The 18,563-nt window shown below is 44.9% G+C and overlaps 1 protein-coding gene across 10 annotated transcripts in view; it reads left to right on the forward strand.

Moving 5' to 3' along the window:
- PANX2 (pannexin 2) overlaps positions 1-15,200 on the forward strand; it is a 36,857-nt gene extending 21,657 nt beyond the window's left edge. For 4 of the 10 annotated variants that reach the window (XM_083399697.1, XM_083399699.1, XM_083399698.1 and 1 more), the window contains 3 exons: positions 1,086-1,286; positions 6,955-8,406; positions 11,430-15,200. In XM_083399697.1, the coding sequence (XP_083255823.1) occupies positions 1,259-1,286; positions 6,955-8,406; positions 11,430-11,809 (1,860 nt within the window). In that variant the 5' untranslated portion in view covers positions 1,086-1,258 and the 3' untranslated portion in view covers positions 11,810-15,200. Of the gene's footprint in view, positions 1-1,085; positions 1,287-6,900; positions 8,407-11,429 lie in introns of all 10 variants that reach the window. The other 6 variants (XM_083399693.1, XM_083399694.1, XM_083399691.1 and 3 more) reach the window with 3 other exon arrangements.
- The last annotated feature ends 3,363 nt before the right edge of the window (positions 15,201-18,563 follow it).

Here is an 18,563-nt window from a genome sequence, read left to right on the forward strand (position 1 = left end):
GGCTTCCTTGCTGGCGACAGAGAAAAGGAAGCCCACTTCTTAGCTCTCCCTTCTCCACCAACCCTCTCGGTAGAAGACAATTTTTCAATTAGCTTTCTAAGTAGAACACGTTTCTGTGCTGGCTGTTGGGGGAGAGGGTTCCCTCCATGACTGGCATGGAAACAGAGGATATGAGCCTCTGGGCAGATTCCACAAGAGTATTGAGGGGTTAGGCCAAGGATAAGAAAGTCATGGCCCCTCCGCTGCTTTTGGACTCCAACTCCCACCAATGGTCAATGGTGAGGGACAGGAGTTATAGTCTAACAACACCTTGAGGAGCAGAGGTTCTTCACTTCTGGATTAGGCTAGAAGGGCTATCGGGACGCGGGTGGCGCTGTGGTTTAAACCACAGAGCCTAGGACTTGCCGATTGGAAGGTTGGCAGTTCGAATCCCCATGATGGGGTGAGCTCCCGTTGCTCGGTCCCTGCTCCTGCCCACCTAGCAGTTCGAAAGCACATCAAGTGCAAGTAGATAAGTAGGTACCGCTCCAGCGGGAAGGTAAACGGCCTTTCCGCGCGCTGCTCTGGTTCGCCAGAAGCGGCTTAGTCGTGCTGGCCACATGACCCGGAAGCTGTCTGTGGACAAACGCCGGCTCCCTCGGCCTATAGAGCGGGATGAACGCGCAACCCCAGAGTTGTCCGCGACTGGACCTAATGGTCAGGGGTACCTTTACCTTTACCTAGAAGGGATATCGGGCAATGGAAGGGAGCTCACCCAGACGACTCTCAGGAACCAATCACCTGCTTTGGCCCCGGCCATCTTCTCAGAAAGCACAGCCTGCAGAAACCACGACTCTTGCCTATGAGTGGCTTAGAAAGGAGTGGTTGCCAAACATGGCGCCAGAGTCCTCGATTCACCACTTCATGGTGCATTTCATTTGATGATACATTCAGTGGCAGCCGTTGTTTTTGTAACAATTTGTGGATTTGCATTTTTAAAAATCACCTGGCCCAAGTGAGAAAAGCTGACACGTTTACTTGCAGGCAAACAAAATATAACAAGTTTCATTTAAACTATTTTAACCGATTTATCATTTCTTTTCCAGAAAGAAGAGGTTCCGGGGACATGGTTGTTCTTTTAAGCTGATTCACAGGAACGATGCTATGCCTGCTTTTCACTCAATTAAAGAAATCAAGGAATTCACATGTTGTGTTGTATTTTTGTTCAGCTTAGAAGAGCGCTAGGAGATTTCCTTTCTGGGCAAATTTGCATAACATTATGGTACAATATGGGCACGGTCTAACAGGTGTGTGCTCTTGTGCAGCTCTCATTTCAGCCGAGTTTGCACATGCAAAGCTTTGGGTGGATTGGAAACGATGTGCATCATTACATTCTTTTGTCCTATGTGGAGCCTGTTATTCGTGCACAATAGCTCTCTCCATTAGCTGAACCCGCTGTGCTTTCTCTCTTTGTTTTTCACACTGAGGTCTGTTGTTGCAAAGGTCAAAGAGCCCGACTTTCAGTATTACCTAATGCCAGAGAATACGCTCAAATCCAAACGATGAATGCCTGCTTATTAGGAAGCTGCATTTATCGGAAAACAAGCACTTTCAGGTAGCATGATCTCAGCTGTGTGTCAAGGGCCAAACTATGTAATGGTTTCTGAGGACTGATTTTGCTGCTGCTGCTGTTGTTTTCAAAAGATGTTATCACTTATTCTGGCCTCCTTGTTTAGCTGTTTCCAGAGGGCCAGCCGTGTCAGTCTGCTGCACAAAAAAAACAGTGTCTTGTTTCTTCACATTTATTAATGCATAATATTTATTACGACATCTAAAGGCAACCCTATTTTGGGAATTTTTTCATGTCTAATGTTTTACAATTTTTGATGTGTTTTGAGCCACCCAGTATGGTTGGGGAAACACAGCCAGATGGGCATGGTATAAATAATAATAAAAATATTATTATTATTATTTATAAGTTTTTGAGATCTAGAATCGCTACATCAAGTGTGCTGAATATTATCCTCAGCAGGAATATGGAGGGGGGGGGTGTATGTGTAAAAAGTGCGGTCAGGAGGAAATTAAAATGCAGAGTTTTCAGTCTGTGACAATTAAAGCTTACATGTATGCAAAATAAGCAGCCTAGTGGCCAGAAGCAATTGATGAGATCACAAGCTTTCCAGCCTTGCTAAGGCACTTAGCTTGCCATATATTTTCTTGCTTGATCTTATTGATTTGAATGAAATCCTGAACAAGGTGGATTAGCAGTACAGTGGTGCCTCGCAAGACGAAAAGAATCCGTTCCGTGAGTCTCTTCGTCTTGCGGTTTTTTTCGTCTTGCGAAGCAAGCCCATTAGCGGATTAGCGCTATTAGCGGTTTAGCGGCTATTAGCGGCTATTAAAGGCTTAAGGGATTAGCGGATTAGCTGCTAAAAGGCTATTAGCGGCTATTAAAGGCTTAAGGGATTAACGGATTAGCTGCTAAAAGGCTATTAGCGGCTTAGATCAGCTGATAAGCGGCTTAGATCAGCTGTTAAGCGGCTTAGCGATCAGCTGTTAAGCGGCTTAGCGATCAGCTGTTAAGCGGCTTAGCGAACAGCTGTTAAGTGGCTTAGGGGCTTGGGGAAAAGGGGGGGGGGAACCCCAGGAATCGCAAGACATTTTCGTCTTGCGAAGCAAGCCCATAGCAAATTCGTTTTGCGAAGCACCTCCAAAACGGAAAACCCTTTCGTCTAGCGGGTTTTCCGTCTTGCGAGGCATTCGTCTTGCGGGGCACCACTGTACTATAGACATGGTTCATACCTACATGTTCAAAACAGGGTACCGGGTGTTTAGGATTAGAGATTCCCTTCTCCTAAATCAGGGGTCAGCAAACTTTTTCAGCAGGGGGCTGGTCCACTGTCCCTCAGACCTAGTGGGGGACTGGATTATATTTTGAAGGGGGGGGGAAATGAACGAATTCCTATGCTCCACAAATAACCCAGAGATGCATTTTAAATAAAAGCACACATTCTACTTATGTAGAAACATGCTGATTCCCGGACCATCCGCCAGCCGGATTAAGAAGGCGATTGGGCCGGATCCAGCCCCCGGGCCTTAGTTTGCCTACCCATGTCCTAGATGGGCAACATTCCCAGTTGATGAGCCCTATCTGCCCCTACAGCACCTTCTTGACTGTTGGGCCCATTATTGGTCTCATCAACTCAATCCTCCAGAGCCTGTTTTGTACAGAGAATTAAAAGAATTCTGCTTAACAACCTGCTTCATGGCCATAGTCACTGAATCAGATTTCCATGCAGATGAGTGAGTGGGATCTGCAAGTCTCCTTGGTTTCCATGCTGACTGCAGAGAGGAAGAGAAACCAATTCTTTGTCTCTCCTGCACCAGCCCATTGGGTCACCCATCCACAGAGGCATACCAGCCCATGCCAACCCACTGCTCTCAGCTTGCCCCTTTCTAATCAGGAGGTGAACTTGGAACAGCAGCTCACGCAGAAACACATTAGGAATGGGCTCACCTTCTTACTCTTCCATTCTATAAAATATTTATTTTCTATAAAATGCCTTGTCGGTGTTAGTTGGGAGATTATTTTCATTCAGGGGAGAAAGACAGGTAACCAGCTTCGTGTGAAAAGGATAGATAGCCATGCAGGTCCAATACAGTGGTACCTCTGGATGCGAACGGGATCCGTTCCAGAGCCCCGTTCGCAGCCTGAAGCGAACGCAACCCGCGTCTGCCCGGGTCGCGATTCGCCGCTTCCGCGCATGCACGTGACGTCATTTTGTGCGTCTGCGCATGTGCGAGTGGCAAAACCTGGAAGCAACGCGTTCCGTTACTTCTGGGTTGCCGCGGAGCGTAACCTGAAAACGCTCAACCGGAAGCATATTTAACTGGAGGTATGACTGTAATCCAAAATTGGCAGCGAGATAATAACTCCATTTTAAACACGTGACTATGCACAGTGAGAAGTTGTACTGGGATTGTGTGGTTTAAGCAGGCGAGGTGTAACGCTACAAATGAGTTGTTTATTTCTTTATACTAGCAGGGTTCTCCATACGTTGGTCTCCAGCTGCTTTTGGACTACAATTCCTATCATCCCTGACCACAGATCCTGCTAGCTAGGGATGATGGGAGTTGTAGTCCCTTTCTTTCTTTCTTCCTTTACTTTTTTGCAAGTGATTGCCTTCACTTGATGTTGAATGATGTTGAATAGCTTGTGCTATGATGAGACCTACTACCAAGGTATTTCAGGAACTGCTTGCCGTAATATTGCCAGGAAGTGTATGGGATGTGGCGGTCATTCACACAACACATCTCTTCACGTGCCCCATGACGGGAGTCACTCTGTTTCCAGAAATCATACAATATGAATCAGCTTGAGGCAGCTTCTTACAGAAGGCTAGCCTTGATATGACTTTGTCCTATATGGTAGCCTGAGTCACGGTTGTGTGATCACAATCCACTGAAATGTGACAGTCTTTGTACTTTCAGTATACATCTTCCAAAGCTAGATGTTAATTGCATTATTTTAAGAGCTCCTTGCCAGGGCACTGTGAATAATTTAGCCCATTTCCTGCATTTAGTAAAGGAGCATCTGTGAGCTGTTACGAGTACTGAATATGGTGTTCGAATCCAGCATGCTTTGAGGGGGCTTCCATACTGCTAAATTCACAATGGGCTGCCCACTGCTTTGGAATATGATGCGTTGGGGTATGGATTCTGTACCCTTTCCCAATGGGCTGTGATTTCAAGACAGGCCAGATTAACTGTCGTAGAAATATATCATGGGATAGTCTGGCATTTCTGGTAGTATCGTTGTCTGAGAACATTGCTGTATAGAGATTGGGCCTCTCCTTCTGGACTTATTTTTACAAGCTCCAAAATTTAGAACACAGCAGCTGTTCCTTTAGCACATGAGAGGTAAACAACCGCCATGGTCCTAGACGCCTTGATCATTTTAAACTACCTTTCTCTGTCTGAGTACATGCAGAGAATGAATTATACAGATCTCACGGAGAAGAATCTGGACACAGCAAAGAGAATGTAGGACTTACAAATGTTGCTCAGCATTTGAGCAGCCAAGTTCTTTGAATATATTGTTGCTGTATAGTCAAAGCTTCTGTGCCATTAAGTCAGGAGTGTGGAACCTCCAGTCTGCAGGTCAAACTAGGGTTCATTTTTGGCCCATGAGGCCATTTCCCCCCCAAACCACTCCTACCTGCCCTACAGCTTTTGTCATATATGACATCAGGTGTGGCACAGGTAGAGATGTGGCTTCCAATGCACAATTGGCAACCTTAAAGTGCACACCTGCTGGGGCAATAGCAAGGAGAAGCTGACTTCAGCTCCGCTTGCTCATCAGTTGGTGAGTGGCAGAGCCAAAGTCTGTTAGATTCGCTGTGCAAGCCATGCCTGCAGCAAGCCTTGCATGGGTCTTTGAAGTCCTGGCTTTGGAACATCAAAGCACCCGGTCACCTGATAACATGCGAGGTCAGGTGGTTGACAGGCACGGAGTCCCTCCCGCCTGCCAAGTTTGGCTTGTGACGCTAGAAAAATGCAACCTGTGCTGTAGTTCGACTCATGCAACACGTTGGCGACTAATATACACACAAGAATTACCAAAATAATTATACATTCTTTATCAATCTTCTGAGAGAAGTATGCAAAACCTTATGCAAAGCCACAGAGACTCGCGAACTACCCAACCTAAGGTGAACTTATAATGTCTGGTTTTTTCAAATGCTTAACTCAGACTTTTGTTTTCTTTATCTTTTTAGGTAAGTTCATGAAGATACCAACATATCTTAACATTCATTAACATCCACCTACAACTTCACTAGCATTTCTCGGTATTGTGAACAACACTGAACTTACCTTTTGTTGGTATCTTCATGAACTTACCTAAAAAGATAAAGAAAACAAAAGACAGAGTTAATCCATTGAAACCAGACATTATAAGTTCATCTTAGGTTGGAAATTAGGCTTGTGAGGCTAGGATTTGATAAGGAACTGACCTTCAGGACCAGAAGGTTCCACCAAACCTGCTTTCAGGATTTCAAGGAGGTGGGAATGTTCTCTGGCTTTTTACTTGCTGCACCTCCTGGATTTTGAGCTGCTTCAAATGGGTTTTTAAAGAAATAATAATAATATAGTAAACCTGCTTAGTCACGAGTTCTTAAAGAAATGTATCTAGTCTTTGAAATAGTAAGACTGTACCTGTTCAAGAAGAAACGCAGGTGGCGCTGTGGGTTAAACCACAGAGCCTAGGACTTGCCGATCAGAAGGTCGGCGGTTCGAATCCCCGCGACGGGGTGAACTCCCGTTGTTCGGTCCCAGCTCCTGCCAACCTAGCAGTTTGAAAGCCCGTCAAAGTGCAAGTAGATAAATAGGTACCGCTCTTGCGGGAAGGTAAATGGCATTTCCGTGCGCTGCTCTGGTTTGCCAGAAGCGGCTTAGTCATGCAGGCCACATGACCCGGAAGCTGTACGCCGGCTCCCTCGGCCAATAAAGCAAGATGAGCGCCGCAACCCCAGAGTTGGTCACGACTGGACCAAATGGTCAGGGGTCCCTTTACCTTACCCTCGCTAATTGTATTGCTGTGGCATCCTGTTCATTTGCTTTCCAGAGCACATTATGGTTTACATTGGAAATCCCCCCCAAGACAACTGCTGCAAGTGTTAAGTGATATTCCTAGCTCCAGTTCATCCTAGAGTTTTCAGGTTTACAGATTCCTCTGTAAACTGCCTAAGTTTAAGAGCTATGATCTCTATGCAGATCTATGGAACGTAAAGATTTCTCTCATGACTAGGAAGACCGAGTTGGCCATGGCAATTAGAATGGTGCCGTTTTATGCACATTGATGCTATTTTAAATATGCAGTAGACGAAAATTGATATAGTTTATGAAATATTTATTTTGCAGAGCTTCTTTTTGTAGGTTAAATGCACAGCAGTGACTTTTCTCTCTGTTATACAGAGGAACCCATATACTGTTACACACCACACAACTTCACCCGTGACCAAGCCTTGTATGCCAGAGGATACTGTTGGACAGAACTAAGGGATGCCTTGCCAGGAGTAAATGCCAGCCGCTGGCCCTCCTTGTTTGAGCATAAGTTCCTTCCATATGCCCTGCTGGCTTTTGCTGGCATTATGTACATTCCAGCACTTGGCTGGGAATTTCTGGCCTCCACCAGGCTGACTTCTGAACTTAACTTTTTGCTCCAGGAGATAGATAACTGCTACCACCGAGCAGCCGAAGGCCGTGCGCCAAAAATCGAAAAGCAAATCCAGTCCAAAGGCCCTGGGATTACAGAGCGAGAGAAAAGAGAAATAATTGAGAACGCGGAGAAGGAAAAGAGCCCGGAGCAAAACTTATTTGAGAAATACCTGGAGCGGAGGGGACGCAGCAATTTCTTAGCCAAACTTTACCTTGCGCGGCACCTGTTCATCATATTTTTAAGTATCATCCCGATCACGTACTTGTCCACCTATTACGCCACGCAGAAGCAAAACGAGTTTACGTGCGCTCTGGGGGAGCCTCCCGACAAAACGAGCAGTTCAAAGTTGCTCATCCGGGTGAACTGCAAACTGCCGTCAGTTCAGCTCCAGCGCATCATTGCCGCGGTAGACATTGTCCTCCTCTGTTTCATGAACCTGATTATCCTCATCAATTTGATCCACCTCTTTATAGTCCGCAAATCCAACTTCATCTTCGACAAGCTGAACAAGGTCGGCATCAAGACGAAAAAGCAGTGGCAGAAGTCCCAGTTCTGCGACATCAATATCTTGGCTTTGTTTTGCAACGAGAACCGGGACCACATCAAGTCGCTGAATCGCTTGGATTTCATCACCAACGAGAGCGATCTGATGTACGACAACGTGGTGCGCCAACTGCTTGCGGCGCTCGCTCAGTCTAATCACGATGTCACCCCAACCGTGCGCGATTCCGGGATACAAACCATCGACCCCAGCATTGATCCTGCGGACATCGACCCCAGCGAACCTCTGGTCATTAAGCGACCCCGGAAGAAAATGAAGTGGATCCCAAGTTCCAATCCTCTTCCTCAGCCCTTCAAAGAGCAGTTGGCCATTATGAAGGTTGAAAACAACAAGCCTGAGAAGCCCAAGCCCGTGCGTCGGAAAACGGCCACGGACAGTTTGGTTGCCCCTTTGCTGGAGGCCAACTCGAAAAACTCTCAGCCGTCTTCAACCCACAAAAATGAATCTGCTGCCCTCTCTGGCGCAGGCAATGAGAAGAAACATACACGACACTTCTCCTTAGACGTTCATCCGTATCTACTGAGCAGTAAGAAACCCAAGCCAGAGATTCAACCTATTACCTCCATGGCAACATCCAAAAGCCAAGGGAGTGGATTTTTAAGCCAAGAAGAGAAAGTCATCGTGCATGTCGCTTCCTCTCTCAAAGGTACAGTGAATGTTGTGGCTAATTGTCCCATGGGGTCCAAGTCAGATGCAAAAGCTGCTTGCAAATTTGCTTCCGATCTTGGGCGTTTCGCTCCACAATTTCTTTGAAGTTCCCCGACAGGGTTGCTGCTTTCCACATGGTTGGAATCTCACACCACACCAATACAGTAGCTTCTGTATTGGAATCTATATGTGTCAGATGGGAGGAGGTAGGATGGGAAGGTGCGACTGCAGAGTCATGGGATTCTGAGCATGCAGATACAGAAACCAGACCCCAGGGATGTAAGCTAAACCTGAGACTTGCCGATAGGAATTTCCCCCTTCTTGCATATTCTCTTGTTAACCCAGAGGCTGGCCGCCCACATCTGCAGCTTATTTTAAAATGTTAACTCACTAATGTAACAGTTAAAAGAAAATAGTCTTGTTGTCCGTTCAGATGCTCTGGTAGTTCAGTCTTCTAAACTCTTGCAAAATCATGCTTTTTATTACTCTTGCGCTTGTTCACTTTGAATGACTTGAGCCTCAGAATTGGAGCAGAGGCAGAACAAATGCAGAATGCGGGTCGTATTAGTCATGTAAATTGCACCCCAGTTTCCCAAGTGGTGGGGTTTCGAGAGTTCCAGTGTTTACCTTGGGTTTTGGTATCCTTTGCATGAGGTCATTAGGGACGTTTTCATGTTTTGTTCCATCTAGCTTCTTTACACAGCTGTATAGCTTGGACACCCCAGCAGGTGTCCCAGAGCTCTTCTTGAGGGAGCCAAACTCTGCTCTGAGTCTCTTCCCGCTTGGCCTGCCTCAAACACAACTGCAAAGTTGCAGACCGATTGTTCTCCTTAATATAGGTACCTGCTTTTCCCCATCCCTGACTGTTGGAGAGGGAGGGGGATAATAATAGTCACCTCCGCCATCTTGGGCCTTTCTAGAGACAGGTCAGCTGAATGTCCCTGGCTGTCCATCATATTTTTTTTTGTTAGACCTTAGGATGTCTCGCCTCAGAGGGATGCACACAAATAGCTCTGCTTGCAGAAAACACACACAGCTGAAGGGAATCCAGACCAGTGTTTCCCAAAGTTGGGTCCCAAAGCTGGTTTTAGACTACAACTCCCATCATCCCTAGCTAGCAGGACTAGTGCTCAGGGATGATGGGAGTTGTAGTCCAAAACCAGCTGGAGACCCAACTTTGGGAAACACTAATCTAGACCAATGATCAAAAATCACACTAGGGACTTAAAGAGCGGGTCGTTCTGGAAAACGTTCTGGAATAACTCAGGTTTTCCATTCTCTTGGTGCAAATGCTGGAATATTTGGAGTTAAATTGTTTTGTAGAATTTGCTTTTCCGGGGGGGGGGATTAAGTGTGCAAATTACTGCTCTTTCTATGTCACTCAGGAGTATTTCTAGACTAGGAAAATTTATATGAGTTTTGTACTAATCGGTCATGGCTTCCTTCAAAGGAATTCTGGGAGTTATAGTTGAGGATACTGAGAATTCTTAACTTCCCAGCCACCCCCTCGCAGTACTACAGTTAACTGAAGAAAATAACTCTTAAACCTATTTAAGTGTAGCATTAATATGCTCTGAAAGCTTTCCTAGACCGTTTATACCCATCATCAATTTACTTAGTCCTGAGCAATCCCATTAGTTTTAATACAGCTACTTTGATATAAGCTGTTGAGGTTTGTTTGCTTTTTTACTTAATATATATTCTGGCTACAGCTCTTCTATGAATAATGCTACATCATATTTTTATTGCTTTGGCCTTTACGTGTTTACGTCAGCTGCTTAAAATATCCTGCTTTCCTGTGTGTTGAAATATTTAAGGTGTTTATTTTTAAGAATTTATCCTCCAGCTTCCATATTCCAGCTTCCGCACTTCAAGAAAGCTATTTAAAAGAAGAAGGCAGAAACAATAAAACCATGCAGCAGTTAATAAAAACAATAGGAATAATGAACCGATAAATAAAATTTAAAGCAATCACCCAATTAAAAAGAAGGCCGGATATTCTAAAATGACATGAAAACGCTGAGAGAATAATGTAGACTTTGGCATCTAAAAAATATCTAGGGAGATATTCACAATTCAAGGGTCACTGCAGAAAAGACTCTCTTCAGTAGATGCCCACTTTGGAAGATAGGGCTGTATAAAAAACAGCCTCTGATGAACATCCTAATTGAATATTCTGGTTTTCATGTGGGAGAAGACAGCCAGTGAATATCTTCGCATATCCCCTCTGGATCCCTCCTCAAAGAATTCTGTGTATGTTTCTCTGAGAGACCTTTTGCGTTAAGAATTATTTAGAATCTGGAGCAATGTTCTCACCACCAGAGTCTAAAATAGCTTTCTAGGCAGCTAGGCTTTCTGCACTTGCTGATGGTCTCTCAGGATCTGTTCACGCATTAGCCTCTTAAGGAAGCATCCTGTGCATCTGTATGCTTCTGGCGGCCTCTCCAGGTGCCCAAGGCATCACCATGCGCTCACTACAGTAGCATCCTTGCCTTTTCTGACTGCGGAGAAAGAGAGTCACCGCCCCTGTTGTTGTTCTTCTTCCTTGTTCTCTCAGATGCCAGCTGGTTTTCCTTGCTCTGTCTCCTCCCAGCTGAAATCAAGAGCAGCAAATAGTAGAAAGAACAAGGAAGGAAAACAGGTAACTTCCTTTTTACCTTCAGGAAGTAAAAAAAAAAAAGTGAGTTAGGTGAGGATGAGTGAGTATTGCTTGCTGTCCTTCTGAGGGTTGGAAGAAGGCTCTCCAGATCAGGTACCTGTAGTGGCTGTTGAAACCAGTGGCCACTACAGGGACAAAGAGGCTTTGGTAGGCGAATGTGTCAACTAGCACAGAGAAGCCTAAGATGATACAGGATCCAAGTATAGATACTCTGTCCAACTGTAGATCCATGGAGAATGTAGCCTTTGCCAATTGCTTGTTTTCATGGAGACGAACCCACAAAACATGAATGCCAGAACTGATACTGTTGGGTGTATGAAAAGCGAGCAATGATTAAAAAATGTGTTTTGTTTCTCTTTTAGGATCTTCCGTTCCGGGGAAAGATACCCTTTACTGTCACAACACATGCAGGACTGTGCCTGCCGCCGGGACTTTTCTCACCTGCAATCGCAACCACATAGCAACTTCCGGTCCTGCGAAAAAGGTCACTTTGCCCCACATAAGCCCAGCAGAGCCAGTGCCTGCCTTAAACTGTAACACCGCTCACCCTCTTCTGCATATCAATACATTGTATGAAAACCATGAAGAAGAAGTAGTGTCAAACCTTATAGACGAGTCTTTAGACAATAGTATTCACTCGCCCACGGAGGCAGGAGACATCATCTCCAGACCTTCCACGAAGCAAGTCATGTTGGCAACGTTTGATGAGCCCCTGGCAATGGTGAACTCTGTAGAGTATTGACGGTCCAGAGCTGACGCTGATCACAGCTGGATGGCCCACCTCCCAGTGCCACTTTCACGTGAACCATGCTGCCCTGCCAATGCCATCCACTGCATGAGCATGGAGTGCTGAAATGCAGACCATTGGTTTCACCAATACTCCAAATCGGTCGTTCAGGGTAGTGTCGTCGTGTCTTATCGATAGCTTGCAAAATGTAATAACAATAACCACCGTAATAACGACAACCAAATTATATACTATGCTTGGAACACCGAGAAACAAAGCACAAAGACGTTAGCTGTAGCTTCATGAGTTCTGTGTGGATTACTACAACTATCCAAATATTTAAAGTGCTTGAGCGCATGCCACACAGTGTTTCTTAAACAAAGCACTTATAGCCTTGGTACTTGAGCTCACTCTCTGTAAAGCGGGGGTGGGGGGAGACCTGGAGCCCCTCAGATGATGCTGGACCACAACTCCCATAATCCCTCACTGTTGGCCACCTGGGCCAGGACTGATGGAGTCTTAACAGCATTTTGAGAGTCACAGGGCCCCCGTCTCCTGCGGTAAAGTAATGAAGCACATAACATGTATTATATTTATTCTTCCATTTTAAAAGGCAGGAGTAACAACGTGTTTTGTCTCTTAAGGTACAAAGAAACAAACAAACAAAAAAAACAACACAGCCAGGTGTGTGTGTTCTTAATGACATGGTTGTAAGCAAGCTGTATTTTGGTCCACGGGTATTGGGCAACCAGGGCTGGCCCTAAAAAATTTGCCGACTGAGGCAGAGGAGGAGAGTGCTCGCCACACACATGCATTCCGCATACTGCAACAACAGGCCAGTATCCTCCACCATATTGTGAGGGCAGCAGGCTAGTTTAGCAGGTGCAAGCCGGGCTACATGGCATACAGAGCTGCATCCGTCCCACTCTACCAAATAGTTGGGCCGGCCCTGCCAGCGACTTAAGTGGCAACTGGTCTTCCACCAGCATCAGTGTAAAGAGAACTGAAACTGGCCAGCCTGCTGCACTTACGAATGAGGAGACGAAGAGCTATGCCCTGCCCTTTAGTACGTTCATATGTGTTGCGAGAGGTGACGAAAACGAAGAGTTTATTTTTTTAACGTCTATTTTATTGTGAATGAGGGTGAATGTTGAGTCAGATGTTCTACTCTAGCAGAGCGGAGAGTTGTCCTATAGCTGCTTATTTTTGTCCATAGAATGACGTCTGCAAAACCAGGTCTGAAACTTTCTAAGGTGCTTCACTGATGTGAAGGATATTCCAGTGCTGCTAAAAAAAAATATCCAGTAAGAGCTAATTTCTCCAATGGTGTGGTGTTTCAGCAGATGGTTACTTGAGTCTTTTTAAAGGACTTGTCTATGCTACAGCTTACCACAGGTCAAGAAAATATTGACTCGTCCAGCTTGTAATGGTTTTGCGTCTGAACGTTTTGCTTCTTGAAACATGGCTGAATAAGGGCAGATTCAAAAGTGCAGGAAATATCATGTGGTACAGACCTTCCACGACTGTATCACTTCAAATTGTAGGTTCAGGATTGCAAGTTGGAACGATTCTCCATGCTTTTAAAAATTGCCCGTGTATGGAAAGCTTGCATGCATGGGAGAGGAATGTCCGCACTGCTTTCTTTCAGAAGGGCTTCTTTTCCACATGGCAGCGGGTGTGACTCAAACATTAAAATTCTTGTCTGCAGCGGCACGGGTCAGAAAGGAAGGATTGCTCAGCACACAGTATTTTTTGTACAATTGAGTCAGTTTTTAGAAACGTCAAAAGGATTTGCAGTCAAGGACAGTTAAAAGTTTCACACAGCTGAAGCGTGCCACCTAGGACCATGTTCTGATCTTAGCCTCTCACGCCACCATTTGTTAGTTTGGTGTGCCCAGAGAGACTGATTTAACACAGGGAAGAAAGCTGCTTCTTTCTATTGAATGCTCTCCATTCACAATCCCTCTTGAGGAGAAGGAAATTAATAGCAGACTCAAATCAGCAAATGTTGGTTGAGAATACCCAAAGCATTCATGGATATCTGCTACTGCTACCCACTGCTTGTAGTTTAGTGTCTTCAGAAGTAGCCTTGAGCTGCTTCCTTCCATCATTTTCACAGGATCTGCTTTCCCCTTAGAATGGAAACAGATGACACCAAAGGATATGGGATTTTTTGGAGGTGGAGAGAAAGAGAAGAGGCCAGAATCTCTGGAATGTGGCACTGTGTGACAGCAGAAAATCCTCATGCACAGCCATGACAAGGAAATAAATCGGCCTATAGAAGAGCTCTTAGGCAACACGTTTTGGCTTTTGTGTGGAAGATAATACAGGCCAAAAGCGGTGTCTGAATAGGGTTAAGTGTGAGCCAGCAAGGTGGGACAAGAGGACAAACTAGCTCTGATGGCAAAGTATGAGGTTCTGTCCCGTTACACCAGGTCTGGGGTGGGAAATATGGTTTAACAACATTGTCATATTTAGCAAATGACATAAGCTTGGGTTTGCCAACCTGTGGCCCCCTATCGAGATGCTGTGAGTTATAGTACAACATCTGGACTAGGTGAAATTCAGCGCTGCCGTTCCATTTATGAAATGGCTTTTCTTCCTGTCAGTACCCCTTCTAATATAGGGGGTGGGTGAGGGGAAATAATGTTCTGTAATTCCCCCGATCCAGCTTCCATGCTGTTCTGGAGGGCCCTGCAATCCTCTGGGGTGTATTTTCAGAGCTCGCCAAGGGCTGCAAGGGGGAAACACTGGCAAGTATCACCTTTCTTCCTTCTGAGTTAGCAAACCGATTGCCCAGATTCTTTTATTCAGGACAGATGCTGCAGGTCAGCTTCTGGCTAAGCCACTCCCATGTTCAATATTCACCTGTGGTAAACCAGTAGCGTAGAAAAGGCCGGTGTAGCAGAGCACTCAAGTAGCTTTAAATGTCGGTGCAGCTTCGTTGAAATCGTTGCACCTTTGAAGATAACACGGCGTGCCTGTAAGCACATTGCTATTCCAGGCCATCTGTTAACGAGGGTAATGAACAAGCAGTAATAAACATACTGTCATTCTTGAGCAATCTTTACCTTGCTTTTGGCCCAAAGTGCGTCCTCATGGCCTCGTTCTTCCTATAACTTTGATGTGCAAGTTTCTTAGAAATATATCTAGCGTAGTTTTCAAAAGGCACACAGGAAAAACGTAGCACGCAATAACTGACAAATTTCTAAGGAGAGAAGTTTTTATTAAAGCAATGTTAAGCCAATATCGAGGATTTTGACAATTCTGTATAGCGGTAGAAAACACTGCACAAATTATGGGTCTACACTGAGTGTTATTTCATTTGTTTTACCTCAGATAATCAATATGGCACCCTTATTTATTGAAAAATAGCACTGAAAGCAAATAAATATTCTCAACACGGTTTGTGTCTACTGTCTTATCATTAGAACACTGCTCTGTTATCCTAAGAGTGTTTATTGGGAAAATGAGTACTCATATCTAAAGTGCTTGGTTTGATAACTGCTGGGTGCTGCATCTTAGCAACCAAAAGCAAACCGGATCAAATGAATGCTGAGCCGTTCCAGAGCATCACTGTTGCCCACTTCCCATGTTTTTCACATGCATGTTTTCTAGAAACAACAAGCAGTTTTTTAAAGGGAAATTCGGAACATTTATTATTGCACAGTCTCTGCACAAGGCCAGCAATTCATCTTATTAAACAAAGTGAAATTTCATGTGAGCCTGACAATTCATAGCGAGAAAGAAATGTAGTTTGTGGTTGTGTTAAAACTCAAATAGCCTCAGACATGAATGTGTTGTGCCAGTAGTGTTAATGGAGAAATATGAGGGTTCCCTTGGACAAAAAAAACAAGGACACCAGCCAGGAATACCAGAGCAAAACAGCAGCCAGTAGGCTTGGTCTTTATTGAAGACTGTCGCAACAGGACTCCCACCTGCCACAAGGTGGAACAAGATGGAAGCCCTGAACAAAAGAAGACCCCAACTTTCATTAGCTACTAATCCCCCATGCTACACCCCCAAGACTACATCATAACTACATCACGACTACATCATTGACACATCACAAAGAGGGGGGGTGAGGGAGGAGTTATGGTGGTAACCTGAGTGTCTTGTCACCTGGCCGGTTCCACCTTTCCCCCTCCCCATGAGTACTTTCCAGAGGACAAAAGGGAGTTTGCAGTTTCCTGTCCCCAGAAGGAAGAGCTGATCACTGTCCATGCTGAATCCATTCCCATATGCAGGTCCTTTGTGAGTATGATGGTCTTCTGTCTAGGACCATCAAGGTTGGCATGCCAACTGGGCAGGTTTCCTGCGGACGTGTTGGTACGCTCAAGAGATTATGGCTGCCCTATATCAAACCTTCCCCATTTTGTAGTCCTTCCTTCATGGAGTAAAATAAAAGTGGAACGGTGCAGATCTGATGTATGGTTGATTTTCTATGAATTTAAAACAGAAGTGTCGTGTGTGATTGTGTTTGTGTGTGTCGGGTTTGTACAAACTGAATGATTGGGGTGAGGGGTTCCTGCGACAGTAGCTATAGAAGAAGCACAAAAAATGAACATACCTTTCACTACAGGTGACACCGACATCGGAGGATGTAAAAAAGATTCCTAATTGCTGAAAAATGTTACTTTAAGATTGGAAAAAGAAGAAACTAAGAGAACTGAAGTGGGCAGATCCATTCCTACCTTTGAGTAAGTCCCATTGACTTAAATGGGGTTCCCTCCCAGGTGAATGGACTTAGGAGAGCAGCCTTAGTTATAACTACCTTTTAGCGTTGCTGCTATTCTGTTGCTTTACAAAAAAAGAAATCAGCTTTTCGCATGAGACTGACAGCACATGAATTTTCAGGTTGACTATACAGCTTATTTTACTGATATTTTTTTTTTTAATGTTCCCCATGTTTCCACATAACTTTGGTACAGCAACAATTGTCATAGAATTGACTTCTGGTCTATTTTTAGTTCCTCTTCCCAGAAAGAACTACAAAAGGGGAATGTCTGAAGCGCTAAAGCTTTCACACAAATGATTCTATGTATGTCTGGCCTTGATGTTTGCACAAAAGCACACATCTCAACGCGCCAGTATAAAAGAATTGGGTAAGTCATCTACAGGACTATTTGCCTCAACACACTCGCACGTTCTGGACAATTCTGTGACCAGATTGCATCAGGGTCATGTGATTGATGCAAGCATTCAGCCTCTCTGTTATGCAAAATAAGTTGGCAGAATTCATGATGTTTTCCCCACATGAAAACTGATATAAGAGGGAGAAAGGTTTAGCAGAGACCTCCCCACTAGGTACCAATTTACTACATGCCGAAACTTTATTATATAGGGGGAAATTCAGAAACATGACTTCCCACACACATTCGGTACAGTTCATCGTTCATCCTACCCACTGTGCGGAATGGCTGTTAGCTGCAGAGCTCCTTTTTCCCCTTCCAAAAAGCAATATATGCTATCAATACTCTTGTTTTTGTGCATTCATTGATCTACAGCTTGTGCTCCAATGCGGGATTACTGGCTAGCGTGCCAGATTAGGAGTAAGTAGACCTGGTTCCCAAACTCCCCACCCTGCACTCGTATGAAGGGTGCTGGGTGCTGAAAATCTCTAGCGGCCAATGTACCTTGCAGATTGTTATGGAGATGGGGGGGGGGAAGCTGTGTACGTCACTCTGAATTCCTTGAGAAGGGATTAAAACTCAGATTTTGGTTTCAAAGCTCTTACTTCCCTAGATCGTCCAGGTCTACAGGAACAAAACCCGCACTGCATGTTGTACATCGTTTCGATAGCAATCCAGGAGGCAATATTTTCCCCTAAATACAGTCATACCTCGGGTTACGCTTCAAGTTGTGTGTTTTCGGGTTGCGCACCGCGCCGAACCCGGAAGTACCGGAACGGGTTACTTCTGGATTTCGGCACTCGAGCATGTGTAGAAACACTAACTCATGCTTTGCACATGTGCAGAAGCACCGAATTGCGGCCCGCATGTGTGCAGATGCGGCACTGCAGGTTGCAAACGTGCCTCCCGCATAGATCACGTTCACAACCTGAGCGTCCACTGTAAAGAGGTCGCCATTCCAGCTGGTAAGACTCCGTGCAGCATAAGTGTAGACTTCCAGGTGTTTGAGAAGCATTTTACCAGGCAGCAAATAAACTACCACATGGATCATGACACCCTTAAGGGATTCCCCTGTCACATGTGAAGTTCCTGCCCCTCCTCTCACTGCTTCTTTGGTCCTTGGGTTGGAGTTAACCCTTCTCTCCCTTGAAAAGCACATAGAGCTGAGAGAGGAAGTGGGTTAGTGGAGTCTGTAACCTGAAGCGTATGTAACCTGAGGTACCACTGTATTAAATTACAAGCCACTTTTTCAGATCGGGAGGAAGTGTTTTATATAAAAGCTCCAGATGGGCCAAAATGAAGTTTAATTGCATTCAACGGCCCGTCAAGCTCTGTTTAATAACAGCTTCCACAAATAGTTACCTTTAATGAGTTTTTATCTGTTGATTTACACCGTCGCACAATAAAGGAAGAAGCATATGGCTCTCAAGGCACATTGATAAGACTAGTTTGGCGTGGATGGTGAGGAGGGGATGGTTTCATGGCATCAAAGTAGCTTTAATCAAAAGCAAATGCGAGATTTTACATCTTTGGCTCTTCCATATGAGTAAATGTTAATTAAGCAGGAGCCGGGTGAAAATTATAGTAATTTCCAGGAAAATGTTGATGGCAGCTGAACTAGTAAATGTATATAGACT

Source organism: Podarcis tiliguerta, assembly GCF_965153285.1.
Source record: "Podarcis tiliguerta genome assembly, chromosome: 10".
Classification (NCBI taxonomy): Eukaryota; Metazoa; Chordata; class Lepidosauria; order Squamata; family Lacertidae; genus Podarcis; species Podarcis tiliguerta.